Below are 23,793 nucleotides of genomic sequence, written 5' to 3' on the forward strand. Positions count from 1 at the left end.
CCTCAAAACATCCAGAATATTCATAACGGACAAAAGCCAATAAAATTGCTAATCCTGCAACCTCAGTGGATTCATCTACCTGCAGAGAAAATGAATTGTGTTGGATACCAGAAACAAGAGTGTCTTTCACATCATTTTATATGTTAACAATGCGTCTCTTGACAGTAATGTTTGATAATGACATCAAAGATACAAGCTTTCCTGCCTTTTCGTCTAGCATGCAAGAAACAATATCATTAAAACACGGCTTTATGAGATTTTATGCGATGGTATGAGCTTTGCCTGCTTTTGCCACTCGATAACTAACCAAGAAAGAAGCTTTTAATGAATTTTCATTAATTGTTTTTGCATGAGTTTCCATGCAATGCTGAGAAGCAGCTAGTTCAGCACTCTTCCATTTGGAAAAATCGATGCCTTTAGCCTGGAAATCTGGGTGAGTACCTTCAAAATAATGGCGCAATTTAACTGGAACCATTGAACTGTTCAGAAGGACTCGCGCACAATCTACACACTGAGCTTTACCTTCCTTTGTCTCCATAAAGCCCATTTCTAAATAGCTTTCGTTGTACTTACGCTTATTGGTTATTCCACTTCCACAGGATATTGCAACCAATGGAGTACTTGCAGAGTTTTCACATAATAAATCGGCTGTGGAGCTTCTTGTGATTGTTCTTCCTTTGGTCGTCCTCCCTCCTCATTCATTTCAACTGGAAACTTCCCTTGTTGTGAAGGTGATGGAGAAACTGCACCCTTCTTCAATGATCCTGACGTCAGCCACCGATCCATGTTAGAAGTAATAAACTCGTCAAAAATCGACTTATGAAATGCGTAGTGCACTGACAAAGTGCTCGCTGGCACGTATGCGGCGCCAGGCATCATTAAATGTTAATTTAATGATGCCTGGGGCCCCATACGTGCCAGTGAGCGCTGTGATTGGTCAACAAAGCTCACTCCGCACAAGGTTTCAGCCCATCTAGCGCCGTGAGCCGGCTCCCAAACGACACCCATATTGTTGCGAAACAGTCGATCGGAGAAGCCGCATTCTCCAGCACTAAACTGTATATGCGTTCTCACTTAGGAACCGCAAAGGCTGCTTGGGAATACAACCTGAAGTAAAAGTACACGTTTTTCACATGAAAAAAAAATAGTGATGAATTTCTTTTTCACATTTTTATTCAATAATTTTACTCATTATTTTACACGATTTGGTGAAAGGTGGCCGCGGACCCCTAAGGGGTCCGCAGACCACACGCTGGGAAGCCCTGCCTTAGCTGATCACCTATCAAGTAGCAATGATGGCTTAAGCAGTCTTATTATAAGGGATCTCAATTTCGACAGCCCTGTTTAAAGATATTGCTCTCTGGATATGAGATTCTGTGGCTTTATGAAAAATGTTTGTTCGAAAATAATGTGCCTACTGTTCTTAAATTATCCTCCAACTTTGTACAACACAATTTATATACCTCTTTTAACAGCATTGAAAAAATGTTTAAAACGTGGTTAAATGTGTTCTGTCACTTTCGATCAGCCACATTACCTGTACATTATGGATATAGTAAGAAGTGAAGGCAGCGACACAGAACATGTCATTGTATGATTAGGTGGGTTTCACCTTCTAGTGTCCTCCTTCAGGTGCTTCAGTATAATAATGGCAGGGAGTGGTTTAAGAGACTTACCGTACACAATATTTGCTGAAAACAGTTGGGATAAAGTTTTGAGTGGGCATGCGTACAGTCGAGCAGTAAGAGCTCATACACAGGTTCATGTGGTACTGTAATATTACATCTTCCTGATATTTAAGTTGTGTTTCTTAGTATTGTCATGTCTTTTTATTTGTTCGTTTGTACAAATTTTTATATTACTTGTACTAAAATACATACTGACCTTTACTATGTATTTGGTTTTCACTTTAGCAACTCAAATCATACCATTTAGGGCACAGATAAAAATGAATAAAAATACACGTGAATTAAGCATATTAAAAAGATATACAGAGAAAACATATATGTGCTCATTAAAGAGCCGTCTTCCCACTGAAAATTTCATTTCATTGAATACCTTTTACTTACAAGAGCTGTCTTCCCACTGAAAATTGCAGTTCATTGAATACCTTTTACTTACAAAAAAGAACAACAAAATGGAATTACTTTGGCTTTCAAGTGTATGAGTGCATAACAGTGCCTAAACCTGAAAAAACTAGATACTTTTGTAACATGAAATTTCATGCTCTACAACTCTGATAACGTGACTTTTTTCATTTGTGGTAGCTATATTTGAGTTACAGCAATTGGAGCCAATTTTCTGGCCAAGGTGGTAAAAATGAACAAACTTGGACAACAGACTGTGGCCAGACAGCTACACCGATTTTGAATTCCAAGTAGGCATTCGACACAAAAATTTAATGCTCTTCATTTTGGCAATAGCAAAATTTTCTGTATGTTGCATAGTTTCCAAATAATACATGAAAACCTGAAAAAAGTGCCTTTTTTTTCAACATACTCTCAACTACATGCACAAGATAAAAAAACTAAATCTTCTATGTCTTTTTGGCAAGCAAAAAGTACCTCATTACTGGACTAATACACATCCCTGGCAAAGAGAAACAACTGAAAGAGTTGAAAACAAATATGTCACCAAGTCTGGATGGAACCCCAGTTCAATTTTACAAAGAGTACACTATGTCATTGGCCCCTTACTTAGTCTACATTTATCGCAAATCTCTTGGCCAGCAGGAAGTGCCAAGCAACGAACAAACTGCAGGTGACTTCTGTATATGAGAAGAGTAAAAGAACGGAGCCACAAAATTACAGACCAATATCCTTAACGTTGGTGAGCCCCAGAATTCTAGATCATATTCTGAGTCTGAATATAATAAATTTTCCAGAGATTGAAACAAAGAAAGCATCACTTGTGCGAAACCCAGCTTGCTCTTTTCTCACACGATATACTGCGAGCTGTGGATGAGGGGCAAAAGACAGATTCCATAAAAAGCATTCAACATGTTATCCTACTGCAGACTGTTAACGGAGGTATGAGCATACAGAATAGGTCCCGGACACGTGACTGGCTCAAAGACCACTTAAGTAATATAACACAGTATGTTGCCCTCGACGGTGAACATCCATCGGAGGCAGGGGTAGCCTCAGGAGTGCCCCAGGGATGCGTGATAGGACTGTTGCTGTTTTCTATATACGTACATAAATGATGTGGCAGACAGTGTGAGCAGCAATCTGCGGTTGTTCATTGACGATTCTGTGATGTACAAAAAGGTGTCAAAGATAAGTGACAGTAGGTTGAGATAAGATGACCATGACAAAATTTCAAGTTGGTGTGATCAATGGCAGCTGGATCTTAATGTAGAAAAATGTGAATTAATGTGAATGAGTAGGATAAACAAACCCAAAACATTCGGATATAGCATTATTAGTGTCCGCTCAACTCAGTCACGCCATTTCAAAATCTGGGCATAATGTTGTGAAGCGATATGAAATGAAACACACAATTGTGGTTTGGAAGGCGAATGGCCAAACATGGTTTATCGGGAGAATTTTAGGAAAGTGTACTTCATCTGTAAAGGAGGTTGCATATAGGATACTAGTATGACCTAGTCTTGAGTACTGCTTGAGTGTTTTGAATCGGCACCAGGTCAGATTGAAAGAAGACATTGAAGCAATTCAGAGGCAAGCTGCTAGATTTGTTACCAGTAGATTTGATCAGCATGTAAGTGTTATGTACATGTTTTGGGAGCTTAAGTGAGAATCCCTGGAGGGAAGAAGACATTCATTTTGAGGAACACTACTGAGAATGTTTAGAGAATTGGCATTTGAAGCTGCTGCCACACGATTCTACTGTCATCAACATACATTGCGCATAGGGTCCACAAAGATAAGACACGAGAAATTAGGGCTCATATGGAGGAATATAGACAGTCATTTTTCCTTCATTCTATCTGCAAGTGGAACAGGGAATGAAACGATTAGTTGATACATGGTACCCTCCACAAAGCACCATACAATGGCTTGCCGAGTGTGTATATGAATGAAAATGTAGACTGGATGTCTTAAGATCTCGTCTGCTCCAATATTTCCTTGATCACTCACAGCTCAGCATATTACATCAAAAGTCGCTGGCTCTGTACGTAAGCTCTAAGAACACAGAGCAGCATACTTTTTGTGGTGTGCGTACTGTAAGACCTTCGGTACACACACCATCAGATTATTTGACTTGTCGCTCTAACGAAGTAGGCGAGTGTCAGCAATATGTCTCGTGGTCTTATTGTGGCGTGTTTATCTTCTGCCATTAGGTCAGATGATAGAAATGCCACTTGCATGCTTAGAGTAGCAGATTGACGGTGACCAACTATAAACAGAACTTGATTAATTTTCACACACATTTATTAAAATAATAACAATCATAAACCTTACTTAACTTGGTTCTGGATGCTATTTACAATTGACAATCTGACGTTCCTTTGGTCTTGGTATGTTAATCTTATTCTCACATATTTCTGATACTTCACAAAGTGTCTATACATTTATCTTCATGGTTATGTACAGGAATATGATAATCTTATTAGGTGCAGACTGAAACTTGGCTATAGACTAATGCAGACTGACTAATCGGAGGTCTGTACACTCGTTATAATACCTCGCGCATTCAGGTATCACTGCGAGAGTGTGATCCGTGAGAAGAAAAGGTTCTACGTTAGCAGCAATCTCATTGGCTACGTTAAATATTAATACGCGGATCGGCGGAAGCAGAATTTGGTCCGTCTCTAAGACAGCGCCATCTCGTAGTGCGGAGACGGACGAGCGCTGCGCCTGCGCTGTTGTGCTTAGCGGGGCGCGCTCTAGTGGGAAAGTTGTGAATGCGCTGACTTCGCGAACTATGTACACAGCACTTTTCTTGCTGTATTCAATTATATGTAAGCTCAATTTGACCCTGACAGTTCATACATCTTTTTTAAGGACAGATATGTTCTGTCCCACTGAGTTACTCTAGTTATTCCTTTCTCAGAAAATCATATGGGATCATCCCTTGACAATTATTACTAAACATTTGGTGTGTAAACTGTGCAATCTAGAACTGATGAGTGGACACACTGGTATACAGTTTTACACCATTAATAGTTGTTGCCAGATAGTTTGGGAATCCCAAAAATAAGAAGTATAAATAAAGAAATCACAATGATTTATAGATCAGCATAAAACTTATTATTGTTACAAGTAATAAATTAAATTAAAAACATCCATTTCATAAAAATAACAATTTTGTTTGTTTTTGTTTCTGTAGAATCAAAATAGACAAAATCTTGAATATTAGCAAAGTGCCACAAAAACAATGTTGAACATATTAATTATATACAGTGGACCACATTTTTATTTTGCAGCTACAGAATTTTTGTTTACAAACAGTTTCTCTTCAAGCTTTCTTTTTAGGTTTAACAAATGTTCTTGTTCTCTTTATTCTTCTACGACTAATCTCCAATTTATGTAGCTCTGACTGAATTTCTGAAAATATTTCCCTCTGTTCTTCTTCTGGTATAGTTGCCCTAAAAATAAGTTAAGCATATGTTTTAAAATCTCACCAAAGGAGTCAAAAGTACTCCCACCACATTTTAACATTTTTTTTCTTTTTCTTTTTTTTTAAAAAAAAGAAAATGCTAAGTATTTTCAAAATAACTACTTTTGACGTACCTGTATTGTTTCATCAGATCATACTTTTCCCAGGGTGTAGCCAACTCGGCAGCACGCTTAATATGTTTCTCTGGTATATCAAGGCTCTCTACACCTTTCAAATCTTTTCTTTCCCAGCGATCATGCCATGGGCGTGGCTTTAATTTTACCTGTGTGTAAACAACATCTGTACTTAGTTTATGAATTCAATAAATGTTTTTAGAGACTGATTACATTTTATTTGACTGTCTGCAAACTCAATTATCAGATACAAAGTTGAATTGCTAAATAACATTTATTAATAATGAAGGCAACAATGGGAATACTCTGTATGGTAAATTTTGGTCAGCTCCTCTTATAAATATTCATTGTGCCCTGTCTGTGTTGAAAGTGAGAAGCTCAGTCAGAAGTTAACAGCTTTTCCTGCTGATTGATAATTTGATTGATGAAAGGAGTCACGAAGTTTTACTAATTTCTCTCAGATTGAACCGTTTTATCTGTACCAAACTTATAACTCTTCTCCATGTTCTCCAGTGGAAGACTCTGCAGGAGAGACGCTCAGTAGCTTGGTACGGGCTTTTGTTAAAGTTTTGAGAAAATACCTTCACCGAAGAGTCAAGCAGTATGTTGCTCCCTCCTACGTATATCTCGCGAAGAGACCATGAGGATAAAATCAGAGAGATTAGAGCCCACACAGAAGCATACCAACAATCTTTCTTTCCACGAACAATACGAGACTGGGATAGAAGGGAGAACCGATAGAGGTACTCAGGGTACCCTCTGCCACACACCGTGAGGTGGCTTGCGGAGTATGGATGTAGATGTAGATGTAGAAGTTAACACACATGCTGCAGGCTTAAGCATGAGCCATAAATCAATGAAGTTCAAACTTGTAAGTGTGCTTGTGCTACAAACCAAAATCATACTCGAGGAAAATGTTGTGTTCCATTCTTGTGTAATACTGTGTAGTGTAAAATATCACTTTGGTGGAGTGATGTGTTAAACGGCTTTTACCGAACTGATGAATGATGATCTTCACCGTAAAAGTCATGATTAAGTTACAAGTTAGTATATTATGCTGTTTGGAAGCTTGTTTTCTTACTGTACACGTAATCTGGAGCTGGATAGACACAGCATATCTGCAAGCTGAGGAGATGATATAAATCTCACACTGCATCACCATATCTGCTGTTTGGGTGGCTTACTCTGTGCTGTCCGCTCCTGCCATGCAGATACGGTGCACTTGATGGAAGAAGGATGTCAGTGGCAATCACAATAATTTCATTGATATCTGGAGAGTCTTAAGAGCTCATTTGTCAGCTGTCTTTCACGAGAAAAGGAATGTCATTTACTGTCAAATGAGATTACATTGAGCTAACAACATCGTAGGAAAAGACAGCGTAAAGAAGACACGTCACATTGTAGACAGGCACAATTAAAAGACAATCAACTCATAGCTTTCAGCCCCCCCCCCCCTTACACACACACAAGCAGCACACGTCACACACACACACACACACACACACACACACACACATGGACACACATGACTGCTAACTCCAGCATCTAGTGCCTGCGAACTAATGTACTGATACAGCTCATTTGTCTTAAATATATTATGAGATGTCTGAATACTGTAATGAAATGAGAATATTGTAATGAATTGGTCAAAATATTGTTATTAACAAAGAAGGCCTTATCATTATTTATTGGAAGATTAAGATCTTTGTCAGACCTTTTCCGCTTCCAGCACATAAGAAGTTACATACAGAGATGAAGTCTACAGTTATGAGGACATACGTGGTTACTCTGATGTCGCCATTCAAATATAGGAGGCCAGAATTATTAATTAATGGCAATTGGAAATTTATTCACAGGTACAGCACATTATGTCATGTAACCCATGCTTTACTTCAACTGGCACAGTCACACTTGGATCATGTGACAAGCTTATAAGCATTATTTCAAACAATCTTGATAGCCCCTCTGATTTATTCTCAATGCAAAGAAACTACAACTGAAACAGTGAGCAAATGCCCATCTTGGGTGAATAAGAAAAACTTTGGCTGCTTTGAAAGCATCAAAACAATTATAAAACATTGAACAAGACCTTCAGATATTGCTCATAAGGAAAAAAATGAACTTCAGTCTGGCATCTGCTTTACCGACGATTAATTTTATATGGTCATTTCATTTTAAATCACTCCTAATGCCTACTCCCAGATAATTTATGGAATTAACTGCTTCCAGTTGCTGACCTGCTATGTTGTAGCTAAATGATAAAGCATCTTTTTTTCTATGTATTTGCAGCACACTACACTTGTCTACACTGAGATTCAATTGCAATTCCCTGCACCATGCGTCAATTCGTTGCAGAACCTCCCACATTTCATACAACTTTCCATTCATACAACCTCTCGATATACTACAGCATCATCCGCAAAAAGCCTCAGTGAACTTCCGATGTTATCCACAAGGTCATTTATATATATATATATATATATTGAATAACAACGGTCCTACGACACTCCCCTGCAGCACATCTGAAATCATTCTTACTTCGGAAGACTTCTCTCCATTAAGAATGACATGCTGCATTTTTTTAATCTAGGAACTCTTCAATCCAATCACACAATTGGTCTGATGCTCTTACTTTGTTCATTAAACAACTGTGGGGAACTGTATCAAACGCCTTGCGGAAGTCAAGAAACACGGCATCTACCGGAACCCGTGTCTATGGCCCTCTGAGTCTCGTGGACGAATAGCGCGAGCTGGGTTTCACACTATCGTCTTTTTCGAAACCCATGCTGATTCCTACAGAGTAGATTTATAGTCTCCAGAAAAGTCATTATACTCTCCAGAAAAGTCATTATACTCTAACATAATACGTGTTCCAAAATTCTACAACTGATCGATGTTAGATATATAGGTCTATAGTTCGCCACATCTGTTCAACGTCCCTTCTTGAAAATGGGAATGACCTGTGGCCTTTCCAATCTTTTGGAACATTACACTCTTGTAGAGATCTACAGTGTACCACTGCAAGAAGGGGGGCAAGTTCCTTCACAAACTCTGTGTAAAATCGAACCGGTATCCCATCAGGTCCAGCGGCCTTTCCTCTTTTGAGCAATTTTAATTGTTTTTCTATCCCTCTGTCATCTATTTTGATATTTACCATTTTGTCATCTGTGCGGCAATCTAGAGAAGGAACTACAGTGCAGTCTTCCTCTGTGAAACAGCTTTGGAAAAAGACATTTAGTATTTCGGCCTTTAGTCTGTCATCCTCTGTTTCAGTACCATTTCGGTTACAGAGTGTCTGGACATTTTGTTTTGATCCACCTACCGCTTTGACATAAGACCAAAATTTCTTAGGATTTTCTGCCAAGTCGGTACATAGAACTTTACTTTCGAATTCGTTGAATGCCTCTCGCATAGCCCCCCTCACACTACATTTCGCTTCGTGTAATTTTTGTTTGTCTGCAAGGTTGTTTGCCTGCAAGGCTTTGGCTATTTTATGTTTGCTGTGAAGTTCCCTTTGCTTCCGTAGCAGTTTTCCAACTCAGTTGTTGTACCACGGTGGCTCTTTTCCATCTCTTACGATCTTGCTTGGCACATACTCATCTAATGCATGTGGTACGATGGTTTTGAACTTTGTCCACTGTTCCTCAATACTATTTGTACTTGAGATAAAACTTTTGCGTTGAGCCGTCAAGTACTCTGAAATCTGCTTTTTGTCACTTTTGCTAAACATAAAAATCTTCCTACCTTTTTTAATATTTCTATTTACGGCTGAAATCACTGATTCCCTGTTCTGCGTTAACTGTTTCAAATAGTTCAGGTCTGTTTGTCACCAGGAGGTCTAATATGTTATTGCCACGAGTCGGATCTCTGTTTAACTGCTCAAGGTAGTTTTTAGATAACGCACTTAAAAAAATTTCACTGGATTCTTTGTCCCAGCCACCCGTTATAACCGTTTGAGTCTTGCTGAAATGTAAATATAGGATGACTTCCCTTAAATGCAACAAAAAAGGGCATAGGAAATCGTCGACATATCGATGTGCTGCTAATGACAACTAAAGGGTTCTACTACAAAAAGAGATGATACCCCAGACAATCACTCCTGGTTGATGGGCGACTCCAGACACATCTCCACTAGTCATAGGGGCTCAATTCAAAGTGGGACTCATCACTGTCGACAATCCTGCTTCAGTCATTCAGATTACAGGCCAAGGACGTGTCTGGAGATGCCCTGGACAGCGGTGGGATACCAACCTGACTTTCGCCTGTCACATGGCCTGACAACCATCAGTGATGGCCTGAGGTGCCATTTTTTTTCATAACAGGACCCCTGTGGTTGTCATCTGTGGCACCCTTACAGCACAGTTGTACGCTGACTATATTCTACACCCTGTTTTGTTGTCCTATATGGCAAGCCATTCTGGACGTACATTTCAGCAAGATAATGTCTGCCCGCATACTGACAGTTTCTACCGCTTATCTTTGTGCTTATCATACCTTGCCTTGACCAGTAATGTTGCTGGACTCTCTCCCGACCTGAGAATGTCTGGAGGATTATGGGGAGGAATCTCCAACCAGCTCTGGACTTTGATGCTCTAACGCACCAATTAGACAGAGTATTGCACACTCTGTGTGTGTGTGTGTGTGTGTGTGTGTGTGTGCGTGTGTGTGTGTGTGTGTGTGTGCGTGCGTGCGTGCGTGCAAGGGGGGGGGGGGGGGGGGGGGTTTGTATGTGCGTGTGCGTGGGGTGGGGGTGGGGGTGGGGGTGGGGGCCTTGGGGTGCTCAACATCAAGGTTATCAGTCCCCTTACACATATTACAAGAAACAAATATGGAAAAAATGACTAGAATCACTCTACTTAGATGCCTCGAGACAATGGACAAAGGATGAAATATGCTATACATGGGATTAAAACATAAGAAGAGCTAAAAGAAAGACACAGGGAAATGTTACTGGCTGACCACTTAACAAGAAACGTGGTGAGCCAGTCACCCTGTCGATAAATTAAGACATGTCCCTAAAATCTGCACAAACAAGTTGGAGAGATCACAAAACCTTATAACTATAACTACATTCATTTCAAAAGAGAACAGATCTGCCGGCAAATTTGCTGTTGGTCTCTGGCCTGAAAATAAAACACAGTCTAGTAAAATGTGGTGTACAGTGATCTGTACGCCGCAAGCACGACATATTGGAGGATCATTGTACTGGAGCAAGAAGCCATGCATCACAGGGCTGTCGCCTGCACAAAGATGAGTACGGAGCACCTCGTCGCATCGATGAGGCTGGAAGGAAGTACGCCATGGCCGCATTGTGGACTTCACAGGGCGGAGCTTAGTGTCTATCACTTCCAACCACTCGTCATCCATTCAGCGCATGACTTTGTACCTCAAGAGCAAGCATGACTTTGTACCTCAAGAGCAAGGTAATAGCATGTAGGGAGATTGTACATTGAACTAGCTGAGGATCACTACATGCCTCCTTGTCTGATAGATCCGCCCTTTCGTTCCATGCAGCACGCATGTGTCCTGGCACCCAGAGGTGGACCAACACATACTTGACTTGCCCACTTTGTGAAGCTCTTTCTCCTGAATAAATCATCCATTTTTTCTGAAATGATAATCATTTGTTTGTCCATACATGTACATCATATCTAATGATTTCCATTCCATTTGGATAATTCCTTCATTGCATATTCTTTGTTTTGTCTTAGAGTGTATTATGAAAATTTTTGTAAATTTAACTAACCTCTTGTCTATCCTTCCATTTTTGAAACATGATGCATTGCTAATAGGAAGCAATTATATTTCCTTTACCCAGTTTTCAGATACAACTTCTTTATGAGTATTCCTCCTATTTAACCTTAGAGTCAACTTATTAAGATTTCAGCTAACAATAAGCTAGTGAAATAACTGCCCAGTAGGTGTGATGACCGACATGCAACTTCTCTGCCGACAAATGTAAAACTACCTTTTCAATACGAGATTTTTCCATCCCTTATACACAGGTCATTAAGTTATATAATCATCCAGATTGTTAAGCATATACATTTTGATGCCATACTTATGCCTTTTGTTTTGTGTACACTATCTACAGGACAATCTCCCCCTCCAAAGAATAACTGATTTACATATAAATAGGTCTCTTACTGGGTAGTGCAGTTGGCACACTCTGTTGTCAAAAATAATTTAATACAGGGTGTACAATAAGTCCAGGAACACTTTCAATTATTTATTGCACAACAACTAAACATTGTATGAATGTTATACACATTGCATTTTGAAGAGAAACTCAGAAAGGTTTTTTTTTTTTTTACAAACATTCGATATGCGAACCCGGCAGTTGTCAATATAGTAATCGAATTCTTGCCATACCCATCCCAGCACGGGGCCTCATCGACTGTGGCAGTCACTTTCTGTATTCCCTCCCGGAGCTCTGCTACATCACATGGTAGAGGCGGTACGTACACCAGATCTTTAATGTGTCCCCACAGCAAAAAGTCACACGGAGTGAGATCTGGTGATCGGGGAGGCCATTTAATGAAACAGCTGTCCCCTTCTGCAGCATGGTCGATCCATCAATATGGGAGCTCTGTGATCAGGTACCCACGAATTACATGATGAAAATGGGGCGGAACCCCATCCTACTGAAAGATGAACAGAGTGTCCAACTGCATTTCAGGCATCAGCCACTTCTGCAACATGTCCAAGTAGGAATATCCAATGACAGTGCTCTTGGCGAAGAAGAATGGTCCGTACAGTTTTCGATGTGACAAGGCACAAAAATCATTTACCTCTAGGGAATCACACTCAAATTCAATGCAGTCATGTGAATGCTTTGCACAAAAAAAAAAAAAAAAAGCCTGTTCACTTTCCCATTAGTGTGAAAAGTGGCTTTGTCACTAAAAATGAAGCGATCAACAATGGCACCCCCATCCTCATTCAACTGTTGCAACTGCAAAGAAAACTCAAAACGCTTGTCTTTGTCATCATCATTGAGCTTCTACACTAGCTCCAATTTGAATGGTTTCATAGACAGCTTCTGTCACAGGACTTTCCACACTGCCATTGGAGCCATTTCGAGTTCAGGGGATGCACAACGCACCTATTTCTTTGGACTCCTTATGAATGTCTCTCGTATATGCTCCACATTCACTTCACTCACAATGGGACGTCTACCGCTCTTTGCCGAACACAAGCAATCCGTCGTAACGAATTTGTTGTGCCAGTGGTAAATGGCCTTCCTTGTTGGTGGCTTCTTACTGTACTTGGTTTTAAACATCCGTTGAACAGCTGTAGCACGCTTGTTTTTGTCAAGCTCCAACACACAGAAAGCTCGCTCCGCACCTGAACTTGCCATGTTTTTGACTAGCACTGACTATCGGCAAATTACCAAACTATGATGTGGCAGTATACACTGGGGAAAAAAGAAAAAAAAACTGTCAGGGTCTCTCTTCAAAATAACGTATGTATGATATCTGTACAATGTTTGGTTCTCGTGCAATAAATAACTGAAAGTGTGCCTCGACTTATGCACACCCTGTATACGTCATATTTTGTGAGATAGGTCATCTGGTTTTGGGTGTCCCGCTCATGGATTTAAATCAAAATGCATTCGGTGTGAGATGATCTGTTTTTGCTCAACTCTCACTATTCCCCTATTTTGAACCAGAGTATCTTCCAGTATTGGTAGCCTTGTAATTGGACAGATTTTTTGTTAATGATATGTAATCAAATTACCAATACAAGTATTCCATATAAACCAACAGGTTTCCAGTTACAAATCCTAGACCTGTCTTTTATATTATCACTCAGAAATATACTCATAGTGATGTTTGTTTTATCAATGAGACTTGCTCCTAGTGCGAGCATGTACATTTGAGTGTCTGTGTGGATGTGTGTTCTCTTACTAGGAAAAGAGCAAGAGCTCAAAAGCCATACATTGTTAGTTGTTCTCTATTACATGTTTCTGTGTGCCACTCACCAATTGTCTATAGGTATTTTACATACTTTTCCATCCAGGAAAATACATTACTGTTATACACTAGAGTACATCATCTATAAGTAATAGGCTAGAGAAATTTATTGTTGCATTGCTACCTGGATGAATTGAGAAAACAGTTGTTTTATAAATGGATGATACCGCATCTCATGCGGTTCATCATGCCAAGCTTCACCAGATATATTGCCTTCCGTCACTGTAGATTCTTTATCATAAATTCATCACCACCATGTGCATCTTCCAATTCTGCACTGTCACAAAAATATTTTAAAGCTTTGCTTCTACTCTATTATCACTAAAAATTTCTGCATCCTCAAGAGTCTAGTTATTTGATATTTCTGAATTCAAAATCACTATCTTTTGATGTGTTCAATAACTGATCAGAAGTGAATTTTTTGATCTTCCTACTCTTTTTAGTGCTCCCGATGTCAGCTGATCAGTTGCTATTTTGAACAATGTACATCAAAGACACTACTTACAAGAAAGCAAAATTGTAGTTACAAAAAATGTTTCTGTAGACTTCACTGTTTGTACAAACACATGTTGATGGCTAGACTGAATAATACACCTGTAGACATAAATGTGATTGCCACACTGCCCTATTGGTTGTAGAAATGCTTATAAGCATTAACAGCACTGGCTAGTTAATTATGTTGATGCTTATATGTGTCAGCTACAGCAAATTTGTTAGCTAATGGTTCTACTTCATCAAAAAATGTGTGTTTTCCGTACTTACAGAACAGCAAGGTTTGTCAACAGTGAGTGACTATTTTAATAAGAAATATAAAGGAGAAATGGTTGCCATCCTATAACTGCCTGACAGTGAGTTGGTGGCTGACAAGAACGGAGTGCAGTATTGTAGACACACTGAATTGTGTCACATCTTTAAAAGGAAAATAAATTGAATACTGTATCAATCCAATTTTGATTAGTTTTAGAGAGGCACTTTTTACGACCTGTCAGTTATTTATTTATTAGGCCAGTTTATCCGACAAGAAAATATACTGTCCTCATATCACTTAAAGAAATGTTGGTTCATATCATCTTGACAGAATACAGGAAATTTTGTAGACCATGCCAGTAAAAATGGCTTAACAGTCTAGTTTCATGATAGTGACATAAAAATATACTTCAGGATACAAAACTTTGAAGATTACAAATGTGTAAAACTAAATCCAGTTTCTTAAAGTAACAAGTTCCTCTTTGTGGGGTGCAGTAAACATAAATGGCTGAGTACAGAGCTAGATGTAGTCCCTAATGCTGGCAAGGAGTGCTGCACGTTGAGAACTGGAGGAGGGAGAGTCCACTCTTCTTTCTGAGATGAACAGAAGAATTCTAGGGAAATTCTGAGTTCACGACTAAAATCTCATGCTAATGACAGGAAAAGTACAGTACTGACCACATGCCTGTTCAATTTATGTCCACTTTCACCTCTTAACAGAAGATAAGTGAGCAGTTGACTGGTACGATGGCACCCTCTATGGTAGCCACAGTGTCCTCCAGTCACAATGATAATACCATTGACATACCCCTTCCAATTAGCTGTTGTTTTCTGATTATTCAATGTCTTTTGTTCCATCTGTTTAACGGAGGTTTTGCTCTACTCCTTCAGGGTTAACAACTCTACTCTGATATTACATTTACCCTTTCTTTATGCATAAAGCTGGATATGACGTACACTCCAGAAATTAAGACCCTACGTACAATGACTAAACAAACATTCAACAGAATGAAGAAGCTACTATATGGCAAAATGGACAGGCAACTGTACAATGTTTTGTGTGGAATGTGGTTTTGCATGACACAGAAATGTGGACATTAAGGAAGGAAGATGAAAATGACTGAGGCCTTTGGGATGTGGGTATGGAGAAGGGCGGAGAAGATAAGCTGGACAGAAAGTATTAAGAGGAGTTGGTGAAAATAGACAAATATTAGAGGAGATTTTTAAGAGAAAAAAAGGACTGTTAAAGGCACTGTCTAAGAAGACAATACTGATGGCTACTTTAGGTACGACACTGAAAAGATAAAGAGGGCAGAAAAAATATGAGTTGGTAGGTAAACTTCAAACGCAAAATGGTTATGTAATGACAGAAAAGAAAGATAGAGTGCCCAAATTAATGGAAGATCTGCCTAACAGACAGTATAATTTTTTTTCCTCATTATCTTTAAAATATCGCACTTCATCCATTTTAATAATGCTTATACATGTGCTCTGTTGACCTATGACTTCCTTTGCATGCTGGTATCTTCTGTTTTCACCAATAACCCAGCATATTTTCTGGGTTATCCATGGCATTTAAGCTTCTGCTATTACATATGGTATAGCCTGTCTCTAAACTGGACAGCAAGCAGCACTTGTAGTGGGAGATGACGATGCTGGATGTGGAGCACTCAGCAACATAAAAAAACTGCCATCATAAGGGGACAGCACATCGACGTACAACACTGTCCCTATACGCTGCTTTGTCAGTTGTGTCATTTCCCTGCATCCCTACGAGTCCACGAACACAGCAAGACCACCACCTCCTTGCCTCAGTGTTGGATTCACTGTAAGGTGTCATTGATGATCTGAATCAACTGATCAACTGGATACATTAGGTGGATCACTTGTAGCACACTGTGCGAGTCAAAACAGACAAGAAACACTGTACTGTGATGCATCTGAATCTACTAAAATGGTTATCACGATGTCATATGAGACTGCATTATAATTTGTAAATTGTTCCAGAAGGCATACCAGGAAAACTTTATCAGAGAAAACAGCTAAACAAATGTGTCCATTCCCTTGTAGGGATCTCCATCTGTATAGACAACAATGAAACCATGGAATGAACTTAAAATTAAAGAAAACAATTTGTAAAAATATAATTTGGAGTACATCTACATGACTATTGTGCAATTCACACTTAAGTGCCTGAAAGAGGGTTCATCAAGCCACTTTCACACTATTTCTCTACCATTTCACTCACAAACAGTGTAGGGGGAAAATGAACCCTTACATCTTTCCGTGTGAACTACAACTATTCTTATTTTATTATAACGATCATTTCTCCCTATGTAGTGGATGCCAAGAAAATATTTTCACAGTCACAGGAGAAATTTTGCAATAATATAAAACAAGCTGCCCCTTTGAACTTTTTCAATGTCGTGTTTCAATCCAATCTTGTAAGGATACCATACTGTACAGCAGTGATCTAGCAGAGGACAGACAAGTGTAGTGTAGGCAGTCTCTTTAGTAGACCTGATGCATCTTTACAGTGTCTTTAGTACACGTGTTGCACTTTGTAAGTGTTCTGCCAATAAAACACAGTCCTTGGTCTGCATTCGCAACAACGTATTCTATGTGATCATTCCAATTTAAGTTGTTTGCCATTGTAATTTCCTAATATTAAGGTGAATTGACAGCCTTTATATCTGTGTGATTGATCATGTAACTGAAATGTAATGGATTTCTTTTAATACTCATGTGGATGGCCTCACACAAGTAAAAGTTTTCTTGCATTGTGCCAATGTTAAAATCACCTTGGGCCTCTGAGAAGTGGCAATTTGTTCCATCCCTGGCTGCATATTTGGAGATCAGATCTATGAGACAGCTGGTAGTGAGAACCTAAATGGCTTGACCACATGGGGCCGATTCCTGAACAGCTGCTCAAAGTTTGTGTGCACCACTGCACCAAATGCTAATGACTGACACAATACTAAGATTTTTAGGGCCTGTCGAGTCAGGAGATGCTGCCAAATCCCCAGTGGTGATGGTTTACCAGCCTCTGCATGCAGTCTCTGAATTGGGCCAATAGAAATGCTCCAGTCAATAACTGAATGCTCTCGTGGTGGACATTTTCAACATATTGAGCTAGAAAGTACATGTTTATTTCGAACCCACACAGCCATAATATAATTGTGACCTCACACATGCACTATAAAACTGCAGGAGGCAGGGCCTGTCAACTCTCCACGTCTTTCCACTGAGGCATTTCAAAATATTCAGGTGCAGGAGCCAGGTTAGTTACATATCAAATAATAGTCATAAAACAGTTCACACTCTCCTCAAAAGTTCAACAAGCATTTTTAAAACTGACACAAGTAGTCTTCCCTAGAGGAAACCTAAAACCATATTTATTAGTCCAAGTTTCCAACCTTCTGATAGTCAGCTGTGGGTGCCTCATTATTTCAGGACTGAAGAAAGAGTAGAAGACTGCATAATCATCCACAAACAAAGAACTTTTAAAAGGGTTTCTGACTGCAGAGGAGATGCTATTTAGCAATTGCAAAAACTCCCCGGAGCAAATTGATCAGACAAAGCATCACCAACACGATAGAGGAAGCTCCTTCCCTCAAGGAAGGACTGAGTAAGTAGCAGCAGATGTCTACATGGGCCGCAAACATGAAGATGGTTAAGGATGTTGTACCTCCAAGTGGAGCTGTACATCTTTTTAAGATCAATCAGCACACAGATTAAATGGTTGTGGAGTACGAAAGCCTCCTGCATGGCTGACTCCAATTGAATTAAGTTACCCAAAGCAAAATGGAGCACCCGAACACACACTGCAGTGCAGGTGGCCTCAGAATTCGAGGAGCCAAATGAGTGACAGTTGACCAAGTGCTCAAAAGTCTCTTAACCAGACAGCTGGTACGGGCTGCACCCTAATAATTGTTAGGACTGTTAGGATCCTTTCCTGGTTTCCATAAGGGAGTTACTATTGCCTCCTCCCAAGTGGCAGGGTACTGTCCATCAAAGCAGATCTGATTGAAATACAATAAAAGTGTGCATTTGGCTCCAGGGCACAGATAACGGAGCATGGCATAACAAATCTGAACTAGTCCTAGAGCAGTGTCTCTAGCTATGGACAGAACTGATTGTAATTCCCACACAGAGACTGATGGATGGAGACTGATGGATGACTGTAGATCTCATTACTAGACTGATGGATGACTGTAGATCTCATTACTTGAGAAGAAGCGGAGCCTTCTCATCTCCACAGTTCTACAGAGTGACGAACTCAGGAGCTTATCCGCATATTGCAGAGATGGTAAAGAAAGTGTTCAACTAAAACCTGAGTCATGACGAAGGCCTGTCCATCAAGACCCCATTTCTCAACAAGGCTGTATTTCTAGGTGTACCACTCTGCCTAATATCCTCCTTATTGATTCCAAAACTCATGTAGTGGAAGTGGACTGATTAATGGAAGTTGTGAATTACTTCCAGGAGTTCTTCTTCCATTCTTTTATCACTTCTCTTACTTGTGCTCTCACAGGCCTGAAATCATGAAGATTTTCTGCAGTTGGACAGTGTTTGAATTTCTGCAAAGCTGTGTGCCTGGCTCTGATTGGCAAGTGACATTCTTCTTTCTACTAAGGAACAGGCCATCATCTGAGGCGATTTCTAGTTGGGGAATGGTATCACCAGCAGTTCAGTGGATCTTACAAGTGATATGATCCATCTCCTGGGCATATTTCTGTGCGAAAAAAGCCCAGCTGACTGTATCATAATCAATTTGCCCATTGTTTCATCCATCCCCATGGACCCCTGTCAATCACCAGATGAATATACACCAGAAAGTGATCATTGGAATACAAATCTGTGGCCACCTCCCACTGGGCAGTCAGCAAGAGCTGGAGAGCAAAAACAAAGGTTAATTGGGGAAGATGACCCTGTAGTTGTAGAAAAGTGTCATCCGACCAGAATTCAAACAGCAGATATTCCTTGAATGGCTGAGGCACTCAATAATTCAGTCCCACAGGGCTTGTAGCTGAACTCTGCAGCACAATGTACACATTGAAGTTATCCATGAGGAGGAATGGGTGGGGGAGTACTTGTAAGAACTCTGTCAGTGCACCAGCATCCAGTGGATAGTGAGGTAGGATGTATAACACTCAGTGATCGTAACAGGCATGAGGATTTCCACTGCAACTTCTTGTATGGCCGTGATAAGAAGGACAAGAGGGGACTGGTATTTGTCATTGAAAAAAACCTCCACCCCAACTTTAGTCCTGTCTCCAGTACTATCATCCTTCCTGCTGGGGTGGTAGCCCCATAATGCAGCTGTGTTGACTTTAAAATGCGTTTCTTATAGGGAAATGCAGAACGGTCTCTCCTGGACCAACAGCTGCAGTCCTTCCAAATGTGAACTGTATCCATTTAAGTTCCACTGCAATACAGAAATCCGCATGGGAGACAAAGGTTAGCAATGGTTGTCCTTGACTTTCTCCCTCAGCACCAGTAATTTACCTGAGAGGTCAGGGGAAACATTAGGCAGTGCCTAGCTCTCTAGTTCATCTGTTTGGATAGCAATATCGATGACAGTAAAATCACAACTGGAAAGGGAGAGTGCTGATGGATTTGATGGTTTAACTGCCACTTTCTGTGATTTTGAATGACTTCTTGTTTTGCATTTTTCCTTACTTATAAGAAGAATTGGCTGCATATGTAAAGCTTAGTGGTTCTCTGATGATGGTTTTTTTTTTTTTTTTTTTTTTTTTTTTGGTAGGGTTTAAGGGCGCTCAACTGCTGAGGTCATTAGCGCCCAGTCACTGGTGTTAGAGCACAAGGAACCTGCTAAAACTCAAGGGGATGGGGGGACATCAAAAGGACCTGACAAAGATGCAGATTAAATAAGTAAAAAGGTTAAATGTCTTTGGTCAAGCCAGTTAAAGTTATAAAACGCAGAAGACGAGCAGCTGCTCGAGCGTCATCAGCTAAAACATCCGGTAAGGTAGATGGCAGGGACAGGACAACACGAAATTGACTAAAACGGGGACACGACAATAAAACATGGCGCACCGTTAATGCCTGACCACAAGGGCACTGCGGGGCTGGGTCACCAGAGAGCAGGTAGCGGTGGCTAAACCCTCTCTGATGATGTGCAGTGATTTGTCACTGAGGTTCCAAATCCTTCTCTGAAGCCTTTCAAATGGTTATATGTCAAGTATATGTTCTCCGCTGCAGGTACATTGACAATTGCATGTATTCGTACTTGAATCTGTGATTGGAGTCTTTGTGGAAGCATCACTTTTGGTGACTGGCTTCTTAAGGGTCCATGCAAAAGTAGCAACAAATGCTAGACATTGCATGGCTTTAAAAACTTCTTTTAGCTTCACCTTTCAACTCGTGAATTTACCTTTCCTTGTTATAAACTACACACTTTCTGCTCCATGCTGGTTGATCCCCAAAGCAGGTTATGTATTTCAGAGGAAATACACAAAAAGCTGCCTTATTCATGAACTGGACTTCCACATTTTCCAAATGTAGTATACCTGTTACTTGCCATGGTGGCATGACCAAATCATTGGCACTTCAAGCACTGCATTAGGTCGAGAACAAAGGATCAAACCTTAACATGGGTATAGCCGGCAAGAATATGTTCAGGTAATTCTGGTTGAAGGTTAAAATAAATGCTGCAGTTTTTCCAATGTGTCGTTGACTTTCCTCATATAATTCTACACTTTCATGACATCCATATTTCTCCATTCTTCACATGATTCCTCAGGGTCTATCTCCATTATATCATACCATGTAACCACGCCTTCACAGAAGTTAAAGGTGTTAGGCATTTCAGCCACGAAAAGGTATTCACATACGGCTTTGCATCCTGGAAGCTCAAATACTTGGTGTGACGAAGCAGTTTCAATTAGAAGTATTCCATTACAAAGCTGCTTAACACTTGTTAGGGACATGGCAGCACCCTATAGCCCCTAGTGAATATAGAGATATAAAGGTTCCCTCTGCTCTGTTGAGTTGACTGCAATGAAAGTGTTATGGTAGACCAGCACTCTTTTACTTGCATGGACTGGCCATCCAAGCCCTCTTTTTTGGGTGGGTGTAGGTACTACCTGACAGTTCACCATCCCATCATGAGTAGATGTGAGTTGAGGTCACTTCGTAAGATTCACACGAGCCACTAGGGAAACAAATGTTGTCTCAGGCAGAGTTCTGCCTGCCTGACAAAGGCTTATGCAACTTGGAGGCAACAGCTGCCCCAGAGGTTGCCTGATATAGACTGTTTTACCTCAACAGCCATTCACTCCAATAGCATTCAGCACACATTGGAGCTGCGGGTTTTCTTTATAAAAGTATGCACCTTCAGTCCAGGCTATAAAGACAAGGCCCCGTTCCTCAAAACATACAATATTCCATTTCCACACCTAACAATGGTCCTTCAAGTATGCCCAGAGTTTATACACTAGTCAGCATCCATCTCAAGAAACCTGGGTTTGGTATGCCCATACCCCACCATGTTAGCAAAGCTCCCTAGAGCGGGTGGGGAGGACTTCAGGCTACCCATCTCTTTTCTGGATCAGCAGGTATACTGCAACACCCAAATTTCTAAAATTATAAACTCTCATTCATAAAAAAATTTTCATTCATCCTGCTTCTGGTAATTACTGTATTTTATGAACTATAAGACACCTCAATTTTCAGCATTTTTTTAAACAACATTTTTACCACTTTTATTATTAGACTGCAAAACTAGACTAAAAAAATTCTTTGTTTCTAAAACCAAACTGACCTTTAAATCCCTGGAAGGAGGGCTGGAGACGGGTGGGGGGTGGAGGGGGGGGGGGGGGCGAAAGAATCCATCATCTAAACTTTCTTTTCATTCTTCTTCTCATTGTTGTCCTTTCAAATATAAGATGGTCTTCACTGCCATCAAGAGTGTTACTTATGCTGCAGTTCTTGAAAGATTTAACAATAATGTCTCCTCCCACTCTAGACCACAACTGTTTTATCCACTGACATGCTTATTTGATTATAGGATGGAATGTAACAATATAATGAAAAGGAGTCTGGCTCCAGCTGTCAGAGACCGTGGTCATGTGTGTGAGTTGTGTTTGTGTGAGTGAGTGCGTGTGTGTGTGTGTGTATGTTGTCTGTTTCTGACATAGGCCTTGTTGGCCGAAAGCTAACTTTCCAAGAGTCTTTTTGTTGCGCCTTTCTGCGACTCAGTATCTCCTCTTTATGGTGACTAGGGACTTTCCCTTTCATTATATTGTTTGATTACAGGTCATTTTAAAGCTCCCTTCAGTGTTTTCAGTTGGTTTTCATCCATCATCCATTTGTTCCATTCCTCTCTCACATACAATTTAAATAGTTTATTTATTGAGACATTGAGATGTTTCAAATGTGAAGTAAGTCCTTCTGGAATAACAGCAAGCTTTATATTTCCCTGTCTCAATTTCTCTTTCACGGAATTTTTCAAATGATGACTAAACTGATCTAGCACAAGAAGAGAACTCTTCTTCGATAAAGCACCTTTCCTTCTCTGCCACACTCTGTTACTTCATAGTTTCATACCAGCCTCGTCCATCCAACCCTTGTAACGTATCTGAACAACAACACTTGGCAGTATTTCGGAAGGTTTTAGCATTGTTTTGCACTTGAAATGATCACTGGATTAAGTTTAGTATTGTCAGCGCAATACGAAAGGACAACAGTGTAGTGCATTTTTTCATGTCCACTTGTTTTTATAGTTACTGTTTTAGCACCTTTCATGGCACAGGTTCTGTTACTCAGTACATCGCATGACAAAAGAGTTACATCCATATTCACTATTTTGCTTAGTTCCAAACTGGTTTTCTTTCGATGTTGAATAATAAACCGAAGGAAAGATAATATTTTCTCTTCATACTCTAGTGACACTTTCTAAGATATTTTGGTTTTGATTCACAGCATGGTAAATCCATGATGCTTCATAAACCTGTGGTACCAACCAACTCCACCTTAAAGTCTGTCAAGTTCCACTAGCGCTAACTTATGACCGTATATTTGAATTATTTTTGTATTAATTCCAATGCCATTTTGATGGTGTTCCTGAATTCATTTCAATATGTCATCATCTTGTTTTGGCCATTTTGCATTCAGTCCTCTACTTGCACATTTAGTCTTCCTCATTTCTTCTTTTCAGTTCTTCTTTACAAGCCCACTAATCATGAATCATTTTTTTCTGTTGGTGGAGGGCTGAAATGCTGCTCAGCTCCTTTGCAATAATGCTTCATAGGCTAGACAGTGTTCTGGGTTTGTGATTGGGGGCCAGGAGGAGACAGTGTTAGCAAGCTTGTGAATCCCGGCAACTCATGTTCATCGCATCAGAGTACTGCTCT

The 23,793-nt window shown here is 40.1% G+C and overlaps 1 protein-coding gene across 1 annotated transcript in view; it reads right to left on the reverse strand.

Annotated features, from left to right (window-relative positions):
* Positions 1-5,190: 5,190 nt before the first annotated feature.
* LOC124547796 (39S ribosomal protein L19, mitochondrial) overlaps positions 5,191-23,793 on the reverse strand; it is an 81,024-nt gene continuing 62,421 nt past the window's right edge. Inside the window, exons 5-6 of the mRNA XM_047125131.1 lie at positions 5,697-5,845; positions 5,191-5,551 (exon numbers count right to left, since the gene is read on the reverse strand). Coding sequence (XP_046981087.1) covers positions 5,422-5,551; positions 5,697-5,845 — 279 coding nt within the window. The 3' untranslated portion in view covers positions 5,191-5,421. The remainder of the gene's footprint in view (positions 5,552-5,696; positions 5,846-23,793) is intronic.

Source organism: Schistocerca americana, chromosome 1 (assembly GCF_021461395.2).
Source record: "Schistocerca americana isolate TAMUIC-IGC-003095 chromosome 1, iqSchAmer2.1, whole genome shotgun sequence".
In the NCBI taxonomy this organism is placed as follows: domain Eukaryota; kingdom Metazoa; phylum Arthropoda; class Insecta; order Orthoptera; family Acrididae; genus Schistocerca; species Schistocerca americana.